Raw genomic sequence first — 27,407 nt, 5'->3', positions numbered from 1 at the left:
TTCAAAAGGACAACCTTTATTTTCTTTTTTTTCTTATGCTCATGATGATTTCATTGCTTCCCTTAAAGCATTAAAGAAAATGTGGTGGGCACTATGTAAAATAAAAATCACAATGATTAATGTTAGAGAATTTCATTTAAAATGGCTGTTAAGCACCATGTGCTGCTGCAGTAACAAAAGGAAGGAAATAAAAGACGCTGAAAAACTAGGACGCATACACTAGATGGCGCTATACTACTACTGGCAGGCATGAAGTCTCCTGTGGCGTATGAAGCATAGAGGACATGTCAGGATTTTGGCAGTGTGCTAAATTTAACAGTGGGTGCTGCATGCAAGTAATCATTGGTCAGATTTGACTACTGCAGTGGAATTACAAACTGGCAGCAAAGAACTGGAGGCGGACATTTTTAGAATTTACACCAGACATACAAATATATCTTTGCCGACTGGTGAGATACACAGCATTTGTCTTCTAAAGAGAACATATTGCATTATTGAAGCCCGTTTAGGTACATTCTTTTGTTATTATGATAGTGGCAAACACAACAAGGGTACATAACCAAGGCCAGTGTGCCAACTTGTGAAGAGGATCTTTTCTCACCCCCGGACACAAACCTCCTGTGCCTATACCTTCTGCAGCTGAACAGTGTCAGAGTGGCATCTACAGAAATGTCACGCCAAGGTAGAAGCATGTTCTATGTTACAGCCATCACCAATATTCTACCTAAACTGTACATAGTTTCCTCTTGAAACAGTGTAGCATGAATTCTCATTGACTGAAGAGTCTTAAGCGGGCTTTACACGCTGCGATATCGTTAGTGAATTATCATCGGGGTCACGGTGTTTGTGACGCACATCCGACGTCATTAACGATATCGCAGCGTGTAACAGTTATGTGCGACCTAAAACGATCGCAAAAACCGTTTGCCGCGGAGAGGTCGTCCTAAAACAAAACATCGTTTTCTTCTCATTAGCGATGTTGTTCCTCGTTCCTGCGGCAGCACACATCGCTGTGTGTGACACCGCAGGAGCGAGGAACATCTCCTTACCTGCCTCCACCGGCAATGAGGAAGGAAGGAGGTGGGCGGGATTTTAACGTCCCGCTCATCTCCGCCCCTCCGCTTCTATTGGACGGCTGCCGTGTGAAATCGCTGTGACGCCGCACAACCCGCCCCCTTAGAAAGGAGGCGGATCGCCGGCCAGAGCGATGTCGCAGGGCAGGTAAGTAGTGTGACGGGGGTAAGCGAGGTTGTGCGCTACGGGCAACGATTTGCCCATGTCGCACAACCGACGGGGGCGGGTACAATCGCTTGCAATCTCGCTAGCGAGATCGCAGCGTGTAAAGCCCGCTTTAATCATGGGAAATAAAGCCTACTGGGAGAGTGGAGACAGCAAGTCTCTGTGATTCTACCCTGCTATGCAATTTGCCTCATCAGAGAGGAAGACGACATGAACTCTAGTGTCACCTATTGGAAGTAGCAATCATAAAATTCAATATCAGCCTTTTAACAAGCCTTGCTATATGACTTAGCTTAAAAGTCAAAACAGAGGAGCATTGCATGGCTCATAAGCCGCCTCACCCAAGCATTCTAGACAGGTGACTCTCCACAAGTAGAAACATTACCCCATATCCTATTTACACTTCACATCTGTGCTTTTACTTGCAGAATCTAAAGTAACCCTGTTGGGACCATGGCTATGTGACCAACTTGTTTACAATGCCCAGTGTGCACAGGACACCAGTGTGCTGTCAGCATTGTTCTCAAGTATGACACGAGCAGACGCGGATGCACTCAGAGGGATCACCCTAAATAATTTTGCACCAACATATTCTGCATGGGACATAATAAAGAAGTAAAATCTGAAGTAATCCAAGCAAATTAGCAGACCACACCTATAAACTTTTAGCATCTAAATGCTATGAATTCAAAAAAGCAAAGACTCACATATACATTAGACAAAAGTTGTTGGGACCAGCTGACCATCTAATGTGTATGGAGGTCTTCCATTTCTTCTCCAGCTGATGATTGGAGAGGAAAAGGATCCGGTAATTAAAATATAAGCAGAAAAATCCCATTGTTCCCATGAGAGATAACCTACCACCAGAGGCGTCAGACAATGGCTTTTTACCTCTCCTGAGCATTCATGTATATATATATGGGAGAGATAAATGTCTAAAGCATATGGCCACTTGAAATAAGTACAGCATAATGGTGGCAACCATTAGGACAATGATCATATTTCTGAAGGACAAAAACTGAACTGTGTGGAGTACTCATGTTCTCGTAATCATAGGATGGTAGAGTTGGAAGAGACCTCAACAGCTATTGGGTCCGACCCCCTGCGAGTGCAGGCTTTCCTAAATCATCCCAGCTATATTTATCCAGCTTCCGCTTGAAGATTTCCATTGATGGAGATCCTACCTTCATTGGAATGGATTTTACTGGATTTTCTAGCCTTTCCAACATGTCAAAAAGATAATGATAAAATGACGAGCTTAAGACTCGCGAGAGCTCAATGCGAGAAAATCTTGCAATGCACTTGGACCAATGTTAGTCAATGAGGTAGAGCAGTTCAGCTTTTTTGTCATCCAGATTCTGGATGAGTGAAAAGTCGCAACATGCTGCGATTTGTTGCTGAAATCGTGCGAGACTCACCAATACAAGTCAAGGGGGTGTGAGAAAAAAACGGACGCCATACGGACGGCACACGGACCATCCTAGTGACGTCCGTCTTTATGGATACATTACTATCATTAGCACAGAACATTGTACATGGCCCTGTATATGATTGTAAATGACTAATAGCTGCTGAGAAAAAAACGGATTGCATACTGACAGCACACTGACAGGACATGAATGACAAGTGAGAAAAAATTCACCCACTCGCATGTGCACTTGCAGTACACACTGAATACCACTCATCCGAGTCTCTTGAACGAGAATGGGACCGTTGTTTTATATGTTTGTGTGACTCCAGCCTTATAGTTTGTTCTATAAGTGGTGACACCTTAGTGTTAAGGGTGCTTTACACGTTGCGACATCGCTAGCGATCTCGTTAGCAATGTGACACGCCAGATTGCAGATGCGATTTTGCCGAGATCGTACATAGGTCGTTTTTTATAGCACCGGTCGCATGTGCGTTCTCGGCAGATCGCATCTGCGATTTGGCGTGTCACATCGCTAATGAGATCGCTAGCGATGTCGTAGCGTGTAAAGCACCCTTTAGCCCACTGGTAACAGTGAGGCTGATGGTAAGTGGAGGTTGATGTAAGCATAGTAAATACAGAGGTAAAAGTATTTTAAAGAACCCGATTCATCAAGATCAGTAATTTTTTTGCTGGTCTTGATGAGGGCACACGGTGCAGTCAGATGCTCCTGACTCATTGAGATATGAACGCCTCTTAAAGAATCAGGAGCGTCTGACTAGTGGCGAGTGCCTCCGTGTGCGCCTCACAACAAATCTTACTCCAGTCCCAGACTGGAATAAGCTTTCTGGTGCAACGAACGCTACAGCATGTTAAACTTGGCATGAAAATGCCAAGAGTCGCAACATTTTTCTGATTTTTCAAAGATTTTTATGCCAGATTTTTGGCGTAAAAGCTTTGATGAGTCGGGACCTCTGTGTAGTTTTCAAGACAACATTTTCTCTAATCTATGGATTACATCTCTCACAATATAAAATACACAATAAAATGTAATAAGGGGTCTTATCACTGACATGAAAGAAACAAATCTACTTTAATAAAAAAAATAGATTGAGTAGTTTGAGTGCTAATAGGTTACATAATACAATGTTTTTCAACACACTCTGATTTTAAGAAATAATATTTCCTTATCTAGATGCCCATACTCCAGCAGTGTGGATTCAACGAATTTTTTCAGAGACTTTGGAAGTGAAAAGTGCTAGTTGCATGTACTAGTATTGCGAATGACAACTGCAGATTGTCTCAGGCGTATGGAGTTTATATGTGTCACCCACACCCTGTATGTGTAACCTGAAACATCCTATGACATGTCACCATTACATGCCACCAGCCAAAATCAATGTCATGTCCTATTAGCTTCACTCACAAATCTTTATGTGCAACTGATACAAGTCACTATGTTTTTCGATGGGTCAGGGGGTCATGTACCCTCTGCGGTACCATCAGTACCACCCCAATAATTGCCTCCATTGTGTACAGTGTTACATTGTATACAGGCATATAATGACAATAACGCCGACTGACAAGTTGAGGAAGTAACTGGTGGGTTTGTGTCCATGCTTGCTCTAATACCATATGCAAATGCACCATGTGTTTTATTCCATAAAGATCATGTTTTTCAGACTTGTCATGCATTCCTCACATATCTCTAGTGTGGGAGGAATGAAAAAAAGACAATTGTGAATGCAAAAGTGTATGTATACTGTACTGCTGCCAATGTCCCACTGGTGTGACCTAACCGGCAAAAATCAATTATATACAAGTATCTATCTATCTATCTATCTATCTACCTATCTATCTACCTATCCATCTATCCCTCTATCTATCTATCAAATCAAATCAAATCAAATAAGCTTTATTGGCAGGACCAAATACAAATTAGTTTTGCCAAAGCAAGTGTACATTAGGGACTGGGGCTGTGGGACTGGTGGGTGGGGACTGTAGGAAGGATGGATGGGGCACATCCAGGGTGGGGACTGTGGGGGCACTTCTAGGATGGGGGCTATGGAAGTCCATGGCTTATGATGGGGCACATCCAGGGTGGGGACAGTGGGGGCACTTCTAGGATGGGGGCTATGGAAGTCCATGGCTTATGATGGGGCATATCCAGGGTGGGGACTGTAGTAACGGTGGTTGGGGCATATCCAGGGTGGGGATGGGGGGGGGGCACATCTGGGATGGGGGGCTGTGGAAGTCCATGACTTATCATAGTTCTCTTTCTCGAAGTCTATGACATTCGCTCACATACCGCGCTGCTATCTCCACTGCGCTCTCTTCTTCCCCCAGCAGGATATATATTTTCTCTTCCTCCTTCATGGAGCTGAAATCCGGGAAGAGATGGGAGAGTCTCCTGAAGTGAGTGTCCCTCACTGCTGAGTACTTGGTGCAGTGTAGCAGGAAGTGGGTTTCATCCTCCAGGGCCTCTAGGTCACAGTGTTGGCACAGTCTGTCCTCCCTGGGCTTGTAGCTCTGCTTGTGTCGACCGGATTCGATGGCTAGACTGTGGGCACTGAGTCTATATCGGCTCAGGGTCCTACGGTCTCTGGGATCCGGGAGTTTTTCCAGATATGGGGCCAGTCTGTAGTCTCTCTGTAGTCTCTGGTACGTGGTCAGTTTCTGTGAGGTGTTGATGTCGGTCCTCCAGTCACTGACATACCTCTCCTGGCCCTCGTCTACCATCTTCCTGATTCTGGTTCTTGTCAGGCTGCTGTGATTGGTTATTTTGTCCAGTTGGGTTTGGGAGAGCTGTGCCAGTGGTCCTGGTTCATCTGGCCCACGTATATATATCAGAGCTTTGTGGTGATGGGAGCTTGGATTGCTACTCTGTAGGTGAGCCTGAAATGATAGTGACCTCTTCAGAGCTGCTAGGTGTAGGGGGAATCTGCCCAGCTCAGCTCGACAGGCACTGTTGGAGGTGCTTCGATGGACCTGGAGAAGGTGCTTACAGAATTCCAGGTGGAATATTTCTGTTGGGCTGGAATCCCACCTTGACCAATCTGGGTAAGTGTGATGGCCCCAGACTTCGCTGCCGTACAGGAGGATTGGGGCAATGATGGAATCGAAGATTTTTAGCCAGACCCTCACTGGTGGCTTCAGATGATACAATTTCCTTCGGATGGCATAAAAGGTTTTGCAGGCCTTGTTTTTCAGGGTCTCTATGGCTTGTTTGAAGCTCCCTGACTGGTGAATTTCCAGGCCCAAGTAGGTGTATTTGTCTGTTCCTGTTAGAGTGCAGCCGTTTAGGACAAATGAAGGATGCTGGTAAAATCTTCTTTTTCTCTTCTGGAACACCAGGATGTTGGTTTTCTTTAGATTGATCGGTAGTGCCCATGTGGAGCTGAATTTCTCCAAAATTTGTAGGTTGTCTTGGAGACCTTTCTCGGTTGGTAACACCAGCAGTAGGTCATCTGCATAGAGCAAGAATTTCACCTGGGCGTCATGGAGTGTGAGACCTGGAGCAGTTGAAGATTCTAGAGCAGTAGCCAGCTCATTGATGTAAATTTTGAAGAGCGTTGGACTTAGGCTGCAGCCCTGTCTGACTCCTCGGCTCTGCTGGAAATAAGCCGTTCTTCTACCGTTCACACTCACACTGCAGAGGTTCTCGGTGTAGGAGCTTTTGATGACATCGTAGGTCTTTCCTCCTATTCCGCTTTTCAGCATTTTTAAGAACAAGCCCGGGTGCCACACTGAGTCAAAAGCCTTTTTAAAGTCTACAAAGCAGGCGTATATCTTCCCATGCTTTGTATTGTGGACGTGGCTCTGAATGAGACTGTGCAGGGTGTAGATGTGGTCCGTGGTACGGTGGTTTGGCACAAACCCTGCTTGGCTTTTGCTCAGGACATTGTGCTCGGTAAGGAAACTGATGATCCTTTTGTTTAGGATGCTGTTGAACAGTTTTCCCAAGTTACTGCTTACACATATGCCTCTGTAGTTGGCAGGGTCATACCTGTCCCCACTCTTGTGGATCGGTGTAATGAGTCCTTGGTTCCAGGTACGAGGGAAGTAGCCACCACTCAGCACAATGTTGAACAGTTTAACCATTGCAGCTTGAATTTCTGGTGGGCTGTACTTCAGCATCTCTGGGGGGATTCCATCCAGACCACTAGATTTTTTACACTTTATGGAAGTGATTTTCTCTGCAACTTCCTGTAATGTAATTGGCGTGTCCAGTGGGTTTTGGAAGTTTTTGATTTTCTCTTCCATTGCCTTTAGTTTTGATGTTATGTTTTCCTGCTTTTGGCTTAGTCCTTCTTTTGGGATGTCTTTGTAGAGGTCTCTATCTATCTATCTATCTACCTATCTATCTAACTATTATCTATCTATCTATCTATCCCTCTATCTATCTATCTACCTATCTATTATCTATCTATCTATCTATCTATCTATCTATCTATCTATCCCTCTATCTATCTATCTATCTATCTATCCAGCTATCTATCTATCTATCGATCTATCTATCTATCTACCTATCCCTCTATCTATCCCTCTATCTATCTATCTATCTACCTATTATCTATCTATCTATCTATCTATCCCTCTATCTATCTATCTATCTATCCAGCTATCTATCTATCTATCTATCTATCTATCTATTATCTATCTATCTATTTCTATTATCACTACACAACAAAAACAGTGTTCAAACTGCAATATTTCCTGGACCAACAACCTTCTTCATTACGGGCTTGGTTAGGTGGATGAAGATATTTTGAGACGGAGTTAAGTGACACATTTTTACAATGAAAACAATGCAGATGAATAACGAGCTGGACCTGTTGTAGTCATTTTAACACGTTAAATGACTGCTTCTTTGTGTATGATTTACTTGGTGCTATGCAAAAATAAAATAGAATTACATGGTGAAAAGGAAAGTGACAGTCACCTAAGTGGAACAATTTCATACACTTAAAAAAAGTCTGTCACCCCAAATATTATAATTGAGCTAATCAGACATTCATGGGGGGGGTTAGCCCCCAATAAAAACCATACTGGTATTGTAGATAAGTAAATTTAGTTTTACAGAAAAATATGTCATTACATATATAAATGAGGAAGCTTTAATGCACCTTTGACGTGGCCAAGTGCTCAGTGTAGCATTCCGCCGCCCCAATTACCATCCTTCACCCTTCCACTCATGGTGATATTAGGCACATACTTTGCAGTGCCACATGATCTAAATCCCCAGCCTTGTACTAACTAACACCCCTGGGACCAAGAGCACATACAGTGTCAGTGTCACTGGCTGCACACAGGATAACCAAGTATTGGGGCAGCAAGTGATGAGAGGAGAGGGAGATGAGAATGCGTACACAATGACACTATGTATGCATGCTCTCACCCCCTTCATGACCCTTTCCTGTGTGTAGCAGCCGCTCACTGCACACAATATCACAAAGCACACACAGCATTAAATATTTACTGGGCCACTAATTCCAAAAGTACAGAGAGATGAGAATGCGCACAAAGTCAGTGTATGCGTGCGCTAATCTTCCTCTTCTGAGACTGTGTGTGTCTTCATCTCCATCTCCTGTCAGCATCGCCACCCACTGCTTTGTGATCCTGTGTGCAGCAAGTGGCCGCTATCCACTAGAGAGTGATGAAAAGGCACCTGCACACTTGACCACTGTGTGTGATCCTGGCCCCTGCAGTACCAGTACCCTGTGTAGCACTGGGGATTTAGATATGACAGTGCTCTGAACAAAGCGCTGTCAATCAATGAAAAAGCAGAGGATGTTAAAGAGGTGGTCCACTAGAATGTATAATGGCTATATTGATTTAAAGCTGAGAATGATGTCTTTTACCAAAAATCTTCTGTTGCCAATTCTGCCGGTGAGTGGCGCTATCGCTGTTCACTCAGTCCCCATCACGTGACCCGGGCTGTGACCCTCTGATGTCTGATGATGTCACGTCAACTTAATTGGAAGTTGACCCAGCATCACCAAACAGGAGCCAGTCTCCTTGAGTGATTGGGCTGTGGGCCGAGTTTTACCACACATCACAGTCCGCTGCAGCCCAGGTCACATGATGGGGACTAAGCAGACAGCGATAGCGCCACTCACAGGCAGAATTGGCAACAGAAGGTATTAGGAAAAAGCCTTCATTCTCAGCTGAAAATCGATGTGGCCACTGTACATTGCAATGGACCACTTCTTTAACTGAGATGTACAGAAGCCCCCTCATTTATATATCTAGTAAAACTGTTTTTCAGCAAGTATGATTTTTATAGGTGTAAAGCCCCCTTACATAAATGTCTAAATAGTTGAATTTCACTTTGGAGTGACAGACTCCCTTTAAAGGCTATAGCCACCATTGACATGGAAAAAAATGATTCTACATACAGTACAGACCAAAAGTTTTGACACACCTTCTTATCTCTAGAACAACTATTAAGAGGAGACTTTGTGCAGCAGGCCTTCATGGTAAAATAGCTGCTAGGAAACCACTGCTAAGGGCAGGCAACAAGCAGAAGAGACTTGTTTGGGCTAAGGAACACAAGGAATGGAAATTAGACTAATGGAAATCTGTGCTTTGGTCTAATGAGTCCAAATTTGAGATCTTTGATCCAACCACCATGTCTTTATAGAAAAGGTGAACGGATGGACTCTATATGCCTGATTCCCACCGTGCAGCATGGAGGAAGAGGTGTGACGGTGTGGGGGGGCTTTGCTGGTGACACTGTTGATGATTTATTAAAAATTAAAGGTAGGCAGAATCAGCATGGCTACCACAGCATCTTGTAGCGGCGTGCTATTCCATCCGGTTTGCATTTAGTTGGACCATAATTTACTTTTCAACAGGACAATGACCCCAAACACACCTCCAGGCTATGTAAGGGCTATTTGACTAAGAAGGAGAGGGATGAGGTGCTACGCCAGATGACCTGGTCTCCACAGTCACCAGACCTGAACCCAATCGAGATGGTTTGGGGTGAGCTGGACCGCAGAGTAAAGGCAAAAGGGCCAACAAGTACTAAGCATCTCTGGGAACTCTTTCAAGACTGTTGGAAAACCATTTCCGGCGACAACCTCTTGAATCTCATCAAGAGAATTCCAAGAGTGTGCAAAGCAGTAATCAAAGCAAAAGGTGGCTACTTTGAAGAACCTAGAATATAAGACATATTTTCAGTTGTTTCACACTTTAAGTATTTCATTCCACATGTTCTAATTCATAGTTTTGATGCCTTCAATGTGAATCTACAATTTTCAGAGTCCTGAAAATAAAGAAAACTCTTTGAATGGGGTGTGTCCAAACTTTTGGTCTGTACTGTATGTTACATATTTGCCTTTAGTTAATAAAATTGCACTGAATTTCAGAGTGCAATCATCGTTTTATTTATTTTCAGATCCTGATGTGCAGCCTAATAGAAGTTTCAGATTATTCTCTTATGATCTGTGTATAGTCGCCAACTTCTGCATCTAAGGCCTCCTTAAGATTGAAGCGATTTTTCTCATTGGCAAAAAACAGATGAATTTTCATCAGTGTTTTGGATCAAGGTGTTTGTCAGTATATCAATTATTACCATAAGTGTGTTAATTTTTTGCCACTAGGTGTGCACAAAAAACTCGGACATGTAAACTGCACTCGTTATATGTGTCAAAATCACGGACAGAACGTGTATGTGAAGAAAGAAGGCGAGCAGAAAGAGGGATCGGAAGGAGTAAGCTTTGATATATTTGAAAGATTTTTTCAAAAAGCACTCAGCCAAAAAACAAAAAAGGACTTAAAGACACTGTAATAGCAAAAGACTTTTTTAATGAAGACTATTTTGAAACTTGCTTGACTTTGTATTTCGTGATTACACAATTGTAAAATTTTGTACGAAAGCCTTTAAACCAAATGTGCATGTCCTCCCCGTCCCCCTGTGTTCTTTTTCACAAGATTTATGTTAATTGCTGGCACAACATCAAACTGTAGAGAGAAAAAAAATCTATATTCCAATAAAAATAACTTTAGATTAGCACTTACGAACTATTAAGTATCTGGAACTTTTCTCCTTTTTGGAAACTTAGGTCATCTTCCGTTCTTGCTTCATAGTCATAAAGAGCCACAAAAAGTGTAACTCCTGAGGAATGAAAACAGATCACATATTAAGTGGCATTACATGAGCTCATCCATTTCATAGTTCTGGCACAAATCAGCACTTACACTATAACTCAATCTGATCCATTCCATATGCAATGGTTTAGCTCTACCAGGTTTTGATGGGCTTATCCCGAAGATAACTTTGCTTTAATCAACGGAGGCTCATTTTCATTGAGGAGAGCATGGATTGTGTAAACATGACGCTTAACAAAGTCGGAATTTACAATCGTGCATTTTAATTCACATTCTAAGTATATTGGAACCAATTCATAATATCTGGGCTTAGTTGTCCTGGGTAATGTCAAGATTTGACAGCAATATTTTTATGAAAAAGCAAATCTAGTTCTCTTTTATGTAAGCTGGAGCCATTTTTGCAGGAGGAAGTAAAGGCTCGCAGTCTATTTGTTTTTATGCTAACCTGAACACAGTTATCTATTGCACACATCATGCCGAACAATATGTTAGAGATAGGAGCTACTGTACATGGAAAATGAATTGCTTCCTGAACACGCAAAGGAAAAGTGCTACGTAAAGAAGTGTTTATGGAGACCTCGAGTCTATGATTTATACTGGATAATTTATAGTAAATAAGATACAATTTTTTTTTTGTTACATTATGCGATCAAGCTTATAGTAGGCAACGTTTTACGGTGTTTAATAGATTGTCTAGCATTAGAAATATGCAGGGTCTGTTCCAGGAGATGCTGTGAAACATCTGTGTACATGTGGCCACTGACTGCACACATATGGGTTATAGTCATACTGAATAGTCATACAATGCAGATGGAGACAAAAATGTGTCCTTACACTTAGGCTACTTTCACACATCCGGTTTTTGCTCTGCGGCACAATACGGCGCTCTGCAGAAAAACCGCAACCGTTTTTTTTGCCGCCGGTTGCAGTTTTTTTTGCAGACTTACATTAGTGCCGTACTGTGCAGCATGTGCCTGCGTTCGTTCCGGGTTTTGCCACATGCGGCAGATTTAGCCGATGCCGCGGCCGGATGGAACGTTGCCTGCAACATTTTTTGCTCCGGCAAAAAAAAAAAACGCATCGCGCCGCATCCGGCCGCTGCGGCGCATTTTTCAATGCATGCCTATGGACGCCAGATGCGGCGCGATGCGGAAAAAACGCATCCGGCCGCCGCATGCGGTTTCTTCCACTGCGCATGCTCAGTAGCGTGCCGCAAACGGAAAAAACCGGACCGGCCGCATGTAAAAACTTATGCAAAGGATGCGGTGTTTTCGCCACATCCGTTGCATAGGTTTCACAGCCGGATTGAGCCGCACGGCTCAAACTGGATGTGTGAAAGTAGCCTTACACACACACACACACACACACACACATATATATATATACACACACATATATATATACACACACAAGTATATAGGGTACTGTCCAAGATATTATGTAAATAGTTTATCTTTACGAATTAAGAAAAAAAACAAAGTCAGTGAACAAAAGAGATATCCACTAACCATTTGCACTTGCTTTCAAAACAGCAACAACTCATCGATTCTTCTAGGTAAACTTGAGCACAGTTTTTGAAGGAATTCGGCAGTGAGGTTGTTCCAAACATCTTGGAGAACTAACCACTGATCTGTGGATGTAGGCTAGTGCAAACCCTTCAGTCACTTCATATACTCCCACACAGACTTGGTGATGTTGAATTAGCCATAGAATTACATCCAGGGCTCATTGTTTTTCTTTACGCTGATGGTAGTCTTTGATTACATTGGCCACACGTTGGTGGTCATTGCCCTACTGCAGAATACATTGGAGCCAGACACTTTATGAATACATATCTGCCTATATTTCTAAGCATGACCATGCTCTGCCTTTAAAACATAATCAAAGTATCAATGTTTCTAGGCACGCTTGCACACAGTTTTTGCAGGAAATCGGCAAGAATGTTGTACCAAACAACATGGAAAACTAAACACGGGCAAAAGAGATATACAGGCACATACTTATCCATCATGCAAAACCATTAGGGAGGCATCTGACTTACTCCAAATGTATGCTGCAGCAGAACAATAACCCGAAATATACAGCCAATATAAATAAAAAGTATGTTCAGAGTATAGAAAAATAAGGAGTCCTGGAAGTGATTATATGGCCCTCACAGAGCCCTGCTCTCATCATCATTCGGTCTGTCTGGGATTGCATGGAGAGACAGAAGGCATTGCGCAAACCTACATCTACACCACAGATAATGTGTGTCATGATTCCTCTGTGCAGGGCATCTTGCACACAGATGATGCTCTAGCGCGCCTTGCTGAACTTCAGAGCCGTTAGTGACATGTTTCCTTTGTGCAGATCATCTTGCATTTTGAGATGATTTGCTGTGTTTCTTTGAGCACTAGCTGACAGGTTTTGGCAGCACAGGATTCCATGCAGGTTCTGGGAGATTCTTTTACTCAGGTGCTCTACCTTCCTGGTAATTATTGTTTCATTACTGAGCATGTTATACTAAAACCTCGCCAGTTGTACTCTCTGGTTCTGCAGTTGTACTCTTGGCTTGTGTTTGTGTTCTGATCTAAGTTTCTTGACCCCAGCCCGTTCATTGACTCCTCTTTGCCCGCTCCCTGTTCTTGTTGTTACCGCCTGACTTCTGACCTCGTTTACCTGACCATGTCTCTGTCTGCTCCCTGAATCTAATACGTACTCTCCTGGAGTTCTGATACTCGGCCTATAACTTGACTGTGTTTCTGCTTACTCCCTGTGTCCTGTCGTTTCCTCCTGTTTCTTTGTCCCTTTTCTCTATACTATTCGTAAGTAGTGACTAGCATCACAATCTGTAGTTAGTTCTCTGAGATGTTTGGATCAACTTCCCTGCCAAGTTCATTCAAAAACTGCATGCAAGTGTATCTAGAAGAATTGATGATGTTTTGAAGGCAAAGGGTGGTCACATCAAATATTGAATTGATCTAAATTTCTCTTTTATTCATTGTAAAATGATAAAAAACTACTAATGCTCCTATTTTTTAAAGCATTTTTCATTTTTAGCATTTTTTCCACACCCATCTAAAACATTTGCACTGTAAACTATATATACAGTGAAAAAAATAACTATACAAATAGTGGCATGCATACGTTTGGGCACCCCTGGTCAGAATTACTGTTATTGTGAACAGTTAAGCAAGTGGAAGATTAAATGATTTCTAAATGGCATAACGTTAAAGATGTACCATAATTTCCTTTGTAATTTAGTCCAAAACAAAATAATTCCATAATTCCATCTTTTACATGGGCAAAGAGGGACTTTACAGGGCAATAGGTGACATTACAGAGCAAATTGGGACATTATGGGGCAATGGGGGACATTATGGAGCAAATTGGAACATTATGAGGCAATGGGGGACTTAATTGGGACATTATGGAGCGATTAGAGGGGGACTGTGAAAGAGTGCATTGTATAATGAAGAACAGGGGGAAACTTTATGCAGAGATGTAGTATGGGGGAGATATTATAGAAATGGGAAGTTTGGGGGAACATTGTGAAAAGGGGTAATTTGGAGGGCTATTTTGGAAAGGGGCAGTATATAGGGGGATATTATGGAAAGGGGCAGTATGTGGGGGGATATTATTGAAAGGGGTGGTGTATGAGGGATATTATGCAGAGGGACAGTGGGGGGATACAGTAAGTTATGGAGAGAAGCTGTGTGTGGGGTGATATTATGAAGAGGCGTAATGTGTGGGAGGATAGTATGGAGAGGCGCAGTGTGGGGGAATATTATGAAGAGGAGCTGTGTGTGGGGGATATTATGGAGAGGGGCAGTGTGTGTAGGGATATTATGCAGAAGGGCAATATGTCTGGGGGGCAAGAAGCACCGTGATGGGCAATTATTTATTCAGGAGCACAGCATGGGAGATATTTATATTTCCAGGGCAGGCTAATTATAGTTTTATTTGAAAGCGAACCGGTCACCAGATTTGTCCCTTATAAGCTGAGGCCACCACCAATAAGCTCTGACATATAGCATTCTACAATACTGTAGTTAAGTGAACAGGGCACTCAGTACAACATAAAAAACAGCTTTTATAATACTCACCTGTGGAGCGGTCGGGTGCAATGGGGGTCGCTGTTCTCAGTCCCGCGCCTCCTATCTTCTTACGATTGGTACTCTTCTTCCCAGCTTCATGTGCATGATGCGTACTACATCATCTACACAGAAGCCTCCATTGCGCTTCTGCGCATGCACACATCTCTCTGCTGAGGGCAAAGTACCATAATGTGCAGGCACGGGAACAAGTCACACTACCATACTCTGATTTGCCCTCAGCAGGGTCGAAAAAAGTGCACATGAGCACGAGTACAATGGAAGCCTCTGTGTGAATGATGTAGGATGCGTCATCCACATGGAGCTAGGAAGGCGGATGGTGATGGAAGGAAGATAGGAGGCATTGGACCGAGACCTGTGATGCCCATCAGAGCGGACCACTCTGCAAGTGAGTATAATAAAACATGTATTTATATTATACAGATCGGCCTGGGCACTTATATACAGTATTCTAGAATGTTGTATATAAGAGCTTACTGGTCATACCCGCAGTTTGTAGGGGACAAATCTGACGACAGGTTCACTTTAAGAGCACTGTGTTGGGAAATGCTGCTAAAGATGGAGAAGAGGGAAATCTGGAGAGAAAAGCTGTGGGAGTGAAATCTCATCATGATGTCTATGCTGCATGGAGACAAAAGGGATGAGAGCAACTCCAATCTGAGATGACATCATCTATAAGGTACCTGGATGTAAGTGTTTATTTGTGATCCTTCCTGCGTCTCACCTATACTGTAGGTTCCTGTATGGTCTGCAGTCTAATGATGACTGATAACAACAGCTCCCGGGGGCTCCTTAACATTGGTGAGGACATACTGGGAATTGTAGATTCAAGTAATAAGAATTATATGTGGGGCTCACTTGACATTACAATTCATTGCTGTACTAAGCTTGGTGCTGTATATATGTACTGACTGTGGTTCTGGTGCTACACTCATGTACTATTGGTGTTTCTCTGGGTGTATATATAATATACCATAAGTGCAGATGTTCAGGTGGTAAGAGGGGGATTTGGCATGGAAGTTCCCCCCATGATGATTGTTAATAAATTAGCCCATAGAATAGTTGTCAACTAACCATGTCACATGTATTTCTAGCCCTAAAACAAAAGACTTTGATGTGTCTGTATTGCTAAATGGACGATTACTGAATCAATATCGATCAGCATTATACCTGTAATGTATTGAAATTGGTACTTTTAAAGAAAAATACCAGGGTAATAAAAGGTAATATTTTTGAAGCACTTATACTGTATATAAGGAATGTGAAAACTCCTACGCTAAAATATTTGCGCTCAGAAGTCCCTAAGGCTGCACGTCCTGTCTGACAGCAAACACTTCCTACTATGTTCTAGCCTTCTCACACATACAGAGATTCATATTATCCATTGCAAAGCAAGAATAGACCATTTACTTATAACAATTAATATGACTTCAATGTTCATTTTCATGTCCCTTTAAAAATGAAATAAGACACGTGATCTGTGCAACTCTACCTTGCACATTTTCACTTTTGAGTCTATAAGTCAGGACATTAAAGGAAATGGTTATTTCAATCATCAAATTGCCTTTGTTGGACGAGGACAGATGATAAGTTTTGTCATGAGAACCTGGAAGCCTCTGCCTTGTACATGCAAGCTTTAAAAGGAATCTGTCAGCAGCTTTTTGCTATGTAATCTGAGACCAGTAAGAGGTAGGGGCCGAGAGCCTGATCTAGTGATTTGACACTTGCTAGGCTGTGTGTTTTATTATAATACAAACAGTATTTTATTAGTAGGAGATTAACACTAGAGCACTAGTTGTCTAGTGCCTCATAGTCAACTGCAGTAACCCTGCCTCACCAATGACTAACAACTTTTTATCAATAGACAATGTACACAAAAAGCTGCCAATCAGTGATATGGGTGCGGTGAGGGAGGGATTCACAGGCCTTAACATTCCGAGGTCTGTTAGGTTTACAGCAGAGAAATCTGTGATTCTATCACAGCTGCTGCACCCCGTAAATTGATACATTGCTAGAATTTGAGTCTCTTTCCCTGCATCATGCTGCTGTCAGATTACTTTGGAAAAAGCTGCTGACAGATTCCCTTTAAACACTCATCCATGTCATACTAAAGGATCTGGAAAAAAAGAAATGTGCATTTGGTCTAGGTAAGAAGAACTGATCAATATGTCATGTTCTTTCTCCAACTTATAAAATAGTAGCTCTACAGGGGCAAAAATCTATTTTCGCCTCTTTATCCCTGCAGAGACAATTCAGCTGTCATAAGACATGTGACAAGGATTGGGGAGTACAAGGTTAATACAAGGATAATACAGTGAATTGCCTTTGTCGGTGTTCCCATAGTGTTAAGCGGGCTTTACATGCTACGACATCGCTAGCTATAGCTAGCGATGTCGTGCGTGATAGCACTCGCCCCCTTCGTACGTGCGATATGTGGTGATCGCTGCCGTAGCAAACATTTTCGCTACGGCAACGTCACACGCACATACCTTGTCACTGTGACCGCCGAACAATCCCTCCTTCAAGGGGGAGGGGCGTTCGGCGTCATAGCGACGTCACTAAGTGGCCGGCCAATAGAAGCAGAGGGGCGGAGATGAGCGGGACATAACATCCCGCCCACCTCCTTCCTTCCTCATTGCCGGCGGGACGGAGATAAGGAGATGTTCGTCGCTCCTGTGGTGTCACACATAGCGATGTGTGCTGCCGCAGGAACGAGGAACAACATCGCTATTTACCTGACAACGATTTGTTGTTATTAAACGACCTCTCCAAAACAAACGATTTTTGTCTTTTTTGCATTCGTTTTAGGTCGCTCCAGCCTGTCACACGCTGAGACATCGCTAACGACGCCGGATGTGCGTCACAAACACCGTGACCCCGACGATATATCGTTAGCGATGTCGTAGCGTGTAAAGCACCCTTTAGACAACCGGAATTTTGATTCTGCATTAAAAGCAACAAAACTTCAGCTTGTATATTTCTTACTTTATTTAAGCCCAAATCCACCTTCGCTTAGATTCCCTACAACATTAACATTCCTGACACTCAAGAAAACACTCTGAGGCCCGCAACACACATCCGTTGAAAACGTGCGTGTTTGGTCCGTTTCCGTACATACCGGAGATACGACCAAACGTGCACATATGTTTTTTTATGTTTAAAGGCACACGTGCGTGTTATTTGATCTTCCGTGTGTTTGTGTGCGTCCCACGTTTTTTTGCTCCGTTTGGCACGGAAGCATGTTCGTTTTTGGGACGGAGCACGCGCACACGGACATAATGTTAGCTTATGGGAGTCCAAATAAAACGTTCCTTGTACGGATGTGTGGTTATGTTGTCCGTGAGAAATGTCCGTGTGTGATGCAAAATGTCGTTACTACATGTCGGAAGACAGAGTAGCGGGATGAGAATGAACTCGGGTGAACTTCACCTGACTTCATTGTCATGCCGCAGCTCTGTCTGTGTGCCGTGTACTGATTAGCGGTCAACTGTGAAGGATTCACCGGTGACCGCTAATCCCCCGAGTGACTGAAGTTTCCCCCCCCTCTCTCATACTCACCGATCCCCGATCACCGGCGCGGCGCTGAACGGCGTTCACACAGCTCCGGCAACTTTTTCTAATTTGAAAAAGCCGGCCGCTCATTAAACAATCTCATATTCCTGCTTTCCCCGCCCACCGGCGCCTATGATTGGTTGCAGTGAGACACGCCCCCACACTGAGTGACAGGTGTCTCACTGCACCCAATCACAGCAGCCGGTGGGCGTGTCACTATGGAGTATAGAAATAAATAAATAAATAATTAAAAAAAAACGGCGTGCGGTCCCCCCAATTTTAATACCAGCCAGATAAAGCCATACGGCTGAAGGCTGGTATTCTCAGGATGGGGAGCTCCACGTTATGGGGAGCCCCCCAGCCTAACAATATCAGTCAGCAGCCGCCCAGAATTGCCGCATACATTATATGCGACAGTTCTGGGACAGTACCCGGCTCTTCCCGATTTGCCCTGGTGCGTTGGCAAATCGGGGTAATAAGGAGTTAATGACAGCCCATAGCTGCCACTAAATCCTAGATTAATCATGTCAGACGTCTCCCCGAGATACCTTCCATGATTGATCTGTAAATTACAGTAAATAAACACACACACCTGAAAAATCCTTTATTAGAAATAAAAAACACAAACACCTTCCCTGGTTCACCAATTTAATCAGCCCGACAAAGCCCTCCATGTCCCGCATAATCCAGGATGGTCCAGCGTCGCTTCCAGCTCTGCTGCATGAAGGTGACCGGAGCAGCAGAAGTCACCGCCGCACCTGTCACCTCAACGCAGCAAATGAAGAGAGCCGCGCGATTAGCTGAGCTGTCACTGAGGTTACCCGCTGTCACTGGATCCAGCGGTGGCCGCGAGTATCCTCAGTGACAGCACAGCTGATCGCGCTACTCACCTCAGTTGCTGCGTGGAGCTGACAGGAGTGGATGTGTCTTCTGCTGCTCCGGTCACCTTCATGCAGCAGAGCTGGAAGCGACGCTGGACCATCCTGGATTATGCCGGACATGGGGGGCTTTTTTGGGCTGATTAAATTGGTGAACCAGGAAATGTGTTTGTGTTTTTTATTTCTAATAAAGGATTTTTCAGGTGTGTGTGTTTATTTACCGTAACTTACAGATTAATCATGGAAGGTATCTCGGGGAGACGCCTGACATGATTAATCTAGGATTTAGTGGCAGCTATGGGCTGCCATTAACTCCTCATTACCGCGATTTGCCAACGCACCAGGGCAAATCGGGAACAGCCGGGTACAGTTCCAGAACTGTCTCATCTAATGTATGCGGCAATTCTGGGCGTCTGCTGGCTGATATTGTTAGGCTGGGGGGCTCCCCATAACGTGGGGCTCCCCATCCTGAGAATACCAGCCTGCAGCCGTATGGCTTTATCTGGCTGGTATTAAAATAGGGAGGGACCGCACGCCGTTTTTTTTTAATTATTTATTTATTTATTTTACTGCACAGTATAGACACGCCCACTGGCTGCTGTGATTGGGTGCAGTGAGACAGCTGTCACTCAGTGTGTGGGTGTGTCTCACTGCAACCAATCATATTTTCCGGTGGGCGGGGAAATCAGGGAATACGAGATTGATTAATGAGCGGCCGGCTTTTTCAAAAGAGGAAAAGCTGCCGGAGTTTAGAGAACAGCCGTGCAGCGCCGCGCCGGTGATCGGGGAACAGTGAGTATGCGAGAGGGGTACTCCATTCAGTCACTCTGGTGATTAGCGGTCACCGGTGAGTCCTTCACAGGTGACCGCTAATCAGGACGCGAAACAGACAGAGCCGCGGTATGAGGATGAAGTCGGGTGAAGTTCACCCGAGTTCATTCTCAGCGCGCGACTCTGTCTGCTGTCAGCCGGCATGTATCAACGACATTTAACATCACACACGGACATTTCACACGGACAACACACACACACACGTCAGTTAAGTATAACACGTACACACGGCCATTCCACACGCACACGTGGTTACCATACGCCGGACACACAGCCACCACACGTGAGTTATTTACGGACCAAAAAACGGATTACGGACATGAAAAACGGCCCGTATTACACGTGCGTGGTTATCAAGAACGTGAGTTTTAGGCCTGAGACATACTCGCTGTGTTCCTGCGTGTTGTGAGTTGTAGACTGCAGTCAGAGCCTGAACTTACAATGTCAGAAGTGATCATGGAGCTAATCATGTATCTAAACTGGACTCAACCTTCACATTTAGGCCCTGTACGCACGCTGCGGATTTTGCCGCGGATTAGAAAATGTGTCTAATCCTATGGGTTTTAAAAAATGCTGTGCACACACAGCGTTTTTTTATACCCGCGGATTTACCCGCAGATTTTCCGCTGCGGATTTAACGAGCATGTAACTTCTTTTCTGCAGATACCTGCGTTTTTTGCCATAGATAATGGTGTAAATCCGCAGGGACCAACCTGTGGAAAATCCGTGGTAAATCCGCGGCAAAACCGCATGCGGATTTCGGTGCGTTTTTGTTACCGCGGGTGCGGGATTCTTTAAGCAGGTCCGGATTTTCCTTAAGAAAAAGGCACTTTCTAGTGCACACATAGCCTTAATTCAGATTTCATTCTCACACTTGGCAAAATTCTGGCAATTTCGTAGTTAACATAAAGGTTGACAAACAACACATACTTTCTCCATTTTAACACAACACATACTTTCTCCATTTTAACATGACTTTTCATCACTTTTCATTTTAATAGGGTTATTTGAATTAGTCTAAATATTTTGAGGATATTTTAGGACATATCAAAATGAGATAAAATGACTTACCTGTTCCCCCTCTTGTACGCAAAGTTCCTGTGTGTGATGAGGAATTCACGCCCCCAAAGACGGTAAGTCCCTGCCCCGCAGTCCCATGGAAGTTGTTGTAATTTGGAATGGTGGTCACAGTGAAGCTCGGATAGTGCTGTGGAGTGGGATCTGTCCCATAGCGGTACCCTAAGCTCTGAGTTAAACTGTTATCCCTCTCATCTGTCAGTTTGGTTGCTTCTTTATCCTTGCATTGCACACAGCCCATTATCTATATCCCTGAAAAACATAAGAAAAAACCCATAAAGTTAAAACATATTGTTAAGCAATTATGTGTATCTGGGAAACAATGGCCTTCAGCATGTCAAGTCGTTACAATGGTGTTAGTAATTACATTCCTCTAAATGATATATTACTAATTCAGTTTATACAGCAGTCTTTAATTCTCCATTACTTTTCCAACAGCTGAAACCTACACAAAGTTATACTGCTAAAACTGCTCCAATTCAGTATCTGTGAACTAAAAATGTACAGTGTGTTTTCGTAGTTTATGACCATTAGCTGTAAGGTACATTTAAAGTTACAGCATACGGTGCCTTTGGAAAGTATTCACCCTCTTAGCATTTTATGCGTTTTGCTGCCTCTTTCACACGTTCGTGAAAAACCACGCACGTTTTTTACGGATGTGTCAGAGGTGCATTTTGCCCTCCGTAAGCCCTGTTTATGGGCTATGTGTGTTCTCCGTGTGTTATCCGTGATAACACACGGAGAACGGTAACTTTCTACTCACCTGTCCCTGGCGTCGCTGTCCGTGGTGCTGATCTTTGGTCCTGCCGACTCCCCGCTGCTGCTGCTTCCGGCCGCAGTGAAGTGAATATTCAACGAGCATAATGAACGGCGGTCGGCAGCAAGTGACAGCAGTGGCAGAGACTGCAGGGCTGGAGAAGATGAGTAAAGATTTGTTTTTTATTCTCACAGACACATGTCTTTTCTCCGATGCGTGCCGCACGGAACCCATCCGTGTGGTCCGTTTGCATTACATGTGACACGATTGCGTTCCGTGTGACACTCGTTATGCTGGAGAAAACGGACATGTTGCCGTGAGAAACACACAGACACACGTAAGTACGGAACGGACACACGTTCCGTGCAAAAATACTTACGTGTGTCCAAAACCATAGGCATCCATAGGTCTACGTGTGTACGTGTCTCCGGTATGTGAGAAAAGTGCCAAACACATACCGGAGGCACGTACGTGTGAAAGAGGCCTTAGATGGTTTCCTCTGATGAGCATCAATCTTCAAGTTTGATCACAGATTCTCAACTGGATTAAGACCTGGGCTGTGACTTGGCCGCTCCAATACATTTACACATTTCCCCTTAAGCCACTCGAGTGCTGCTTTAGCAATTTGCTTTGGGTCATGGTCTTGTTGGAAGATGAACCTCCATCCCAGTCTCAAATCACTGATAGACTCAAACAGGTTTTGCTCAAGAAAATCCCAGTATTTCACACCATTCATCTTCCCCGCAACTTCAACCATTTTTCCTGTCCCTGCTGCAAAAAAACATTCTCACAGCTTGATGCTGCCACCTCCATATTTCACAGTGGGAATCGAGTTCTTGAAGTGATGAGCTGTGTTTGTTTGGCACTAGGCATAGCATTTACCTTGGTGGACCAAAAGTTAAATTTTGGTCTCATCTAACTACAACACCTTCCTCCATTCATTTTGGGAGTCTCCCACATGTCTTTTGGCAAAATCAAATCAAGCTTTTAAATTTTTGGCTGTAAGTACTTTTTTCCGGCCACTCTTCTATAAACCCCAGCTCTATGGAGTGTACGACTTATTGTGGATGTATGGATAGATACTCCAGTCCCTGCTTGGGAACTCTGCAGCTCCTTCAGAGCTACTTTTCGTCTCTGCCGGGGCTGACAGTTTTGGTGGGTGGCCCTCGCTTGGCCAGTTTGTTGTGGTACAATGCTCTTTCCATTTGATGATAATGAATGTGATGGTGCTCCGGAGGGTCATCAGAGATTGGGATATTTTCTTTAGAACCCAACTCTGACTTGTACTTCTTAACAACTTTGTCTCTGACTTGTCTGGTGATCTCCTTGGTCTTCATGGTGTTGTTTGTTTAGTAGTGCCTCTTGTTTAATGGTGTTGCAGCCTCTGTGATTTTTCAGAAAAGGTGTGTATATACTGACGGACCATGGCACACATATATTGTACACAAGTGGACTTCCTTTCACTAAGCATGTGATTTATGAAGGTAATTGCTTGCACCAGAAATGTTTAGGAGTTTCATAGCAAAAGGGGTGAATACATATGCGCATGGCAATTTTTATTTTATCCCATAAATTTCACTTTTGCCTATATTTTTCTACCTTCACTTCCCCAACTTAAGGCTGCTTTACACCAGACAATCTATCGTGCGATAGATCGTCGGGGTCACGGTTTTTGTGACGCACATCCGGCATCGCTGGCGATGCCGGCCTGTGTGACACCTCCTAGTGACGCAGTATCGCTCACAAATCGTGAGTCGTGTACTGCTCGCTAGGTTCCATAATATCGTTTAATTTAGTTGATCATCGTTTCCGTGGTAGCACACGCCGCTCCGTGTGACACCACGGGAACGATGAGCAGCTCACCTGCCTCCCGCGGCCGCCGCCGGCTCTATGTGGATGGAAGGAGGTGGGCGGGATGTTTACATCCTGCTCATCTCCGCCCCTCTGCTTCCATTGGCCGGCGGCCGTGTGACGTCGCTGTGACGCCGAACGTCCCTCCCACTCCAGGAAGTGGACGTTCACCGCCCACAGCGTGGTCGCACGAGAGGTAAGTATGTGTGACGGGGGTTACTGACTTTGTGCGACACGGGCAGCGATTTGCCCGTGACGCAAAAAGGACGGGGCTGGGTACGATCGATCGTGAAATTGCACAATTGGTCGTACCGTGTAAAGCCCCCTTTAGTCTGTTTAGTGCTCATGCATTACACACAAATTGGATAACAAAAATATTTAAATACACATTACAATGTAACAAAATAGGTAAAAAGCCAAGGGGGTGAAAACTTTCACAAGTCACTGTAGGTTGGTGTGCACTGAACACTGACAGCTTTTTCTCACAGCATGGCCGGGGCCACATAGGGATCTACTACGATGCTCGCATGACACTCGGCTCACGCTGGCAGCACAGCAGAAGTCGAGTGTCATACGAGTGTCACTGTGACTGAGGTCCGATCATGGGATCGGACCTCAGCTGCGGCAGGCTGGCCGGCACTGAGGATTTATCTCCCTCTCTCCTCCGTAGACAACTATTGCCATTCTCGCCCTGCACTCACAGTACACCGGTGTACTGCAAGTGCAGTGTGAATTTTCTCTCGCCCCATAAATTTGAATGGGTGCGAGAGAAAAAAGGATCGCATTACACTCGCAGCATGCTGCGATTGTTTTCTTGGTCCGATTAGAGCTGAGAAAATAATCGCTCATGGGTGCTGACACATAGGCTAATTAATATTGGTCTGAGTGGAATGCAATGTTTTATCGCATTCTACTCGCACCGATTTTCATGCTGTGTGTTTTAGGCCTACCTATGACTCCGCCAAGCTTTTCTAAAGGGGAAAAGGAGAGGCACCTCTGATGGTCGTAACATTTCCTGAGACCCTAAACAAAAGGATAGGGCATGGCAAAATACAACAGACCGATCCTTCTTTAACCTGACACCTTCTGTGGGAAGAAACTTAAGCGGGCTTTACACACTGCGATATCGGTCCCGATATCGCTAGTGTGTGTACCCGCCCCCATATGTTGCGCGACACGGGCAAATCGCTGCCCGTGCCGCACATCGCCCAGACCCGTCACACATACTTACCTGCTCGGCGACGTCGCTGTGACCGGCGAACCGCCTCCTTTCTAAGGGGGCGGTCCAAGCGGCGTCACAGCGACGTCACTTAACGGCCGCCCAATAGCAGCGGCAGGGCGGAGCTAAGCGGGACGTAACATCCCGCCCACCTCCTTCCTTCCGCATAGCGGCCGGGAGGAAGGTAAGGAGAGCTTCCTTGTTCCTGCGGTGTCACACTGAGCGATGTGTGATGCCGCAGGAACGAGGAACAACCTCGTTACTGCTGCAGTAACGATTTTTGAGAATAGACCCCCATGTCACCGATGAGCGATTTTGCACGTTTTTGCAACAATGCAAAATCGCTCATCGGTGTCACACGCAACGGCATCGCCAATGCGGCCGGATGTGCGTCACCAATTTCGTGACCCCAACGAGTTCGCATTAGCGATGTCGTAGCGTGTAAAGCCCCCTTTAGTCTATCCCATACACAATAAATAGATGGCCAGCCAGTCTAAAAGTAGGGGATTAACAGTATTCTAATATGCACTGCATGAATACCTTTAAGACTAGTATCAAGTAAATCACAGCTGTTTTCTAATCTAAATATGAAACCTCTTCTTATGCCATTTTATAACACTATAGATTCTAAAATAAGAATATATGCGTCTTTATATCTCTGATACATTTTTGAATAAGACAATCTGCCAGCCAATAAGGAAATAAATAGAAGTGCACCCGAAAATATATAAACAGTAGCCTTCGTTTATTTTATTTTTTTCCTCAGAAATCAGTAGTGCATGTGAAAATAAGAAACTCTAGAATATATTTTATACAAAACATCTGCTTTCTTTTATTCTTAAGGTTCTCAATTCATTGGTAAAATCTGTTTTCGAGTAACTACAGGATTTACCATTACTGAGATGGACAATGACAGTTGGTGTTCAGTACATTCTGTCAAGGACTGCAAGTGCTGTTTTAGGAGAACTTGCAGCAGAATGTCTGGGTCTGCCTCTAGCACTTCCTTCCTCCCCATAGAATTTTAAAAGTGCCAACTGCCGCCTCCTATCAAAGTAACGGGAAAATTTGAAGTAATAAGATACATTACAAAGTTTCTTATCTTCATGTATGCTATTGACTTATGAACCAAAAATTAAAAGAACGGTTACATTATAAGGCTATATGTCTCTAAATCAAGGTTGATACCTCCTTAATACCGTATTACTGTCTATGCTGATGTGACAATACAAGCAAAATATAACGACAGCACAGCAACAATGTCATGTGCGATTTAACACTACACAGACGTTTTCTTGGTATCTACTTAATAAAAAGGGCATCATTTCTAATGGTCAATGGACCTTGCACTACGTATATGTAAACTGCTGCTTATATTGCAGAAAGATTAATGGAAGCCGTGCTCTCAGCATCTCAGCATGTGCCGTCCCCGATATCATCTGCTCATTTATTGACGTACGATTTACAAATCAAACATGGCCATTATTACAATTCAGAGAAATAAAGATCAACTCATATGCAAACACCCAGTGAATAACACATCTCTGTCCTTGCCATTTCACAGTTAACTGTGCTGGTCTCAGCTGTATGGAGAAATACCCGCTCCCAAGGAGAAAAGTAATCCTAAAACGTAAGCTGTTGGGTTGTTACTTGCATCCACCCACTGCTTAAGACCGAAGATTTCACTTTGTGCCAACTGAAAAGCAGCCAAAGGAGTGAAATGTGTCTGCAGCAGGCACTTTGCCACACTATACACTAATGAACGTGGGATGAGGCAGGGAAATGTTCTGTACAAAGCCGCACTCAGAGATCATGTTATCCTCTAGCAGGATGCCATCATTTACTGCCGGGAATGTAGGCAATGGATGATTATGTATAGAGGGAAATTATAGCCAGATGCTACCGCACCTGCATGGTACAGTATATAGAAATGATATGCACAAATTCTGTATGTATATACACAACCACTTTCTGTCTAAGAAACAATATAGCTGCACTGCGGGGTTAAAGCTGACCTGCCAGATGCTACCCTAACCTAAAGGGTGCTTTACACGCTGCGACATCGCTACTGATCTCGTTAGCGTTGTGACACGCTAGATCGCAGATGCGACCGGCACTATAAAATTGTCCTATGTGCGATCTCGGCAGATCGCATCTCCGATCTATCGTGTCACATCACTAATGAGATCGCTAGCGATGTCGCAGCGTGTAAAGCACCCTCTTAAGGATTCGTATGACAGATAAGGCACCCCCTGGGAGAATTAAAATCTACACTCCTCAATACTGAAATTGCAAAACCAAGGCAAAAGTAATAATAATAATAATATAATATTTATTCACTTATATAGCATTATTAATTTCACAGCGCTTTACACACATTGGCAACACT

General features: G+C 44.0%; 1 protein-coding gene across 2 annotated transcripts in view; it reads right to left on the bottom strand.

Moving 5' to 3' along the window:
* The window catches only part of FYN (FYN proto-oncogene, Src family tyrosine kinase), a 256,607-nt gene that overhangs the window by 46,247 nt on the left and 182,953 nt on the right, over positions 1-27,407 (bottom strand). For both annotated transcript variants that reach the window (XM_075340043.1, XM_075340042.1), the window contains exons 4-5: positions 21,189-21,446; positions 10,673-10,769 (exon numbers count right to left, since the gene is read on the bottom strand). In XM_075340043.1, the coding sequence (XP_075196158.1) occupies positions 10,673-10,769; positions 21,189-21,435 (344 nt within the window). In that variant the 5' untranslated portion in view covers positions 21,436-21,446. The remainder of the gene's footprint in view (positions 1-10,672; positions 10,770-21,188; positions 21,447-27,407) is intronic.

Source organism: Anomaloglossus baeobatrachus, chromosome 3, assembly GCF_048569485.1.
Source record: "Anomaloglossus baeobatrachus isolate aAnoBae1 chromosome 3, aAnoBae1.hap1, whole genome shotgun sequence".
Taxonomy (NCBI): Eukaryota; Metazoa; Chordata; class Amphibia; order Anura; family Aromobatidae; genus Anomaloglossus; species Anomaloglossus baeobatrachus.
The sequence above is the reverse complement of the archived record's forward strand: the minus strand, read 5'-3'. Positions and strand labels throughout refer to the sequence as shown.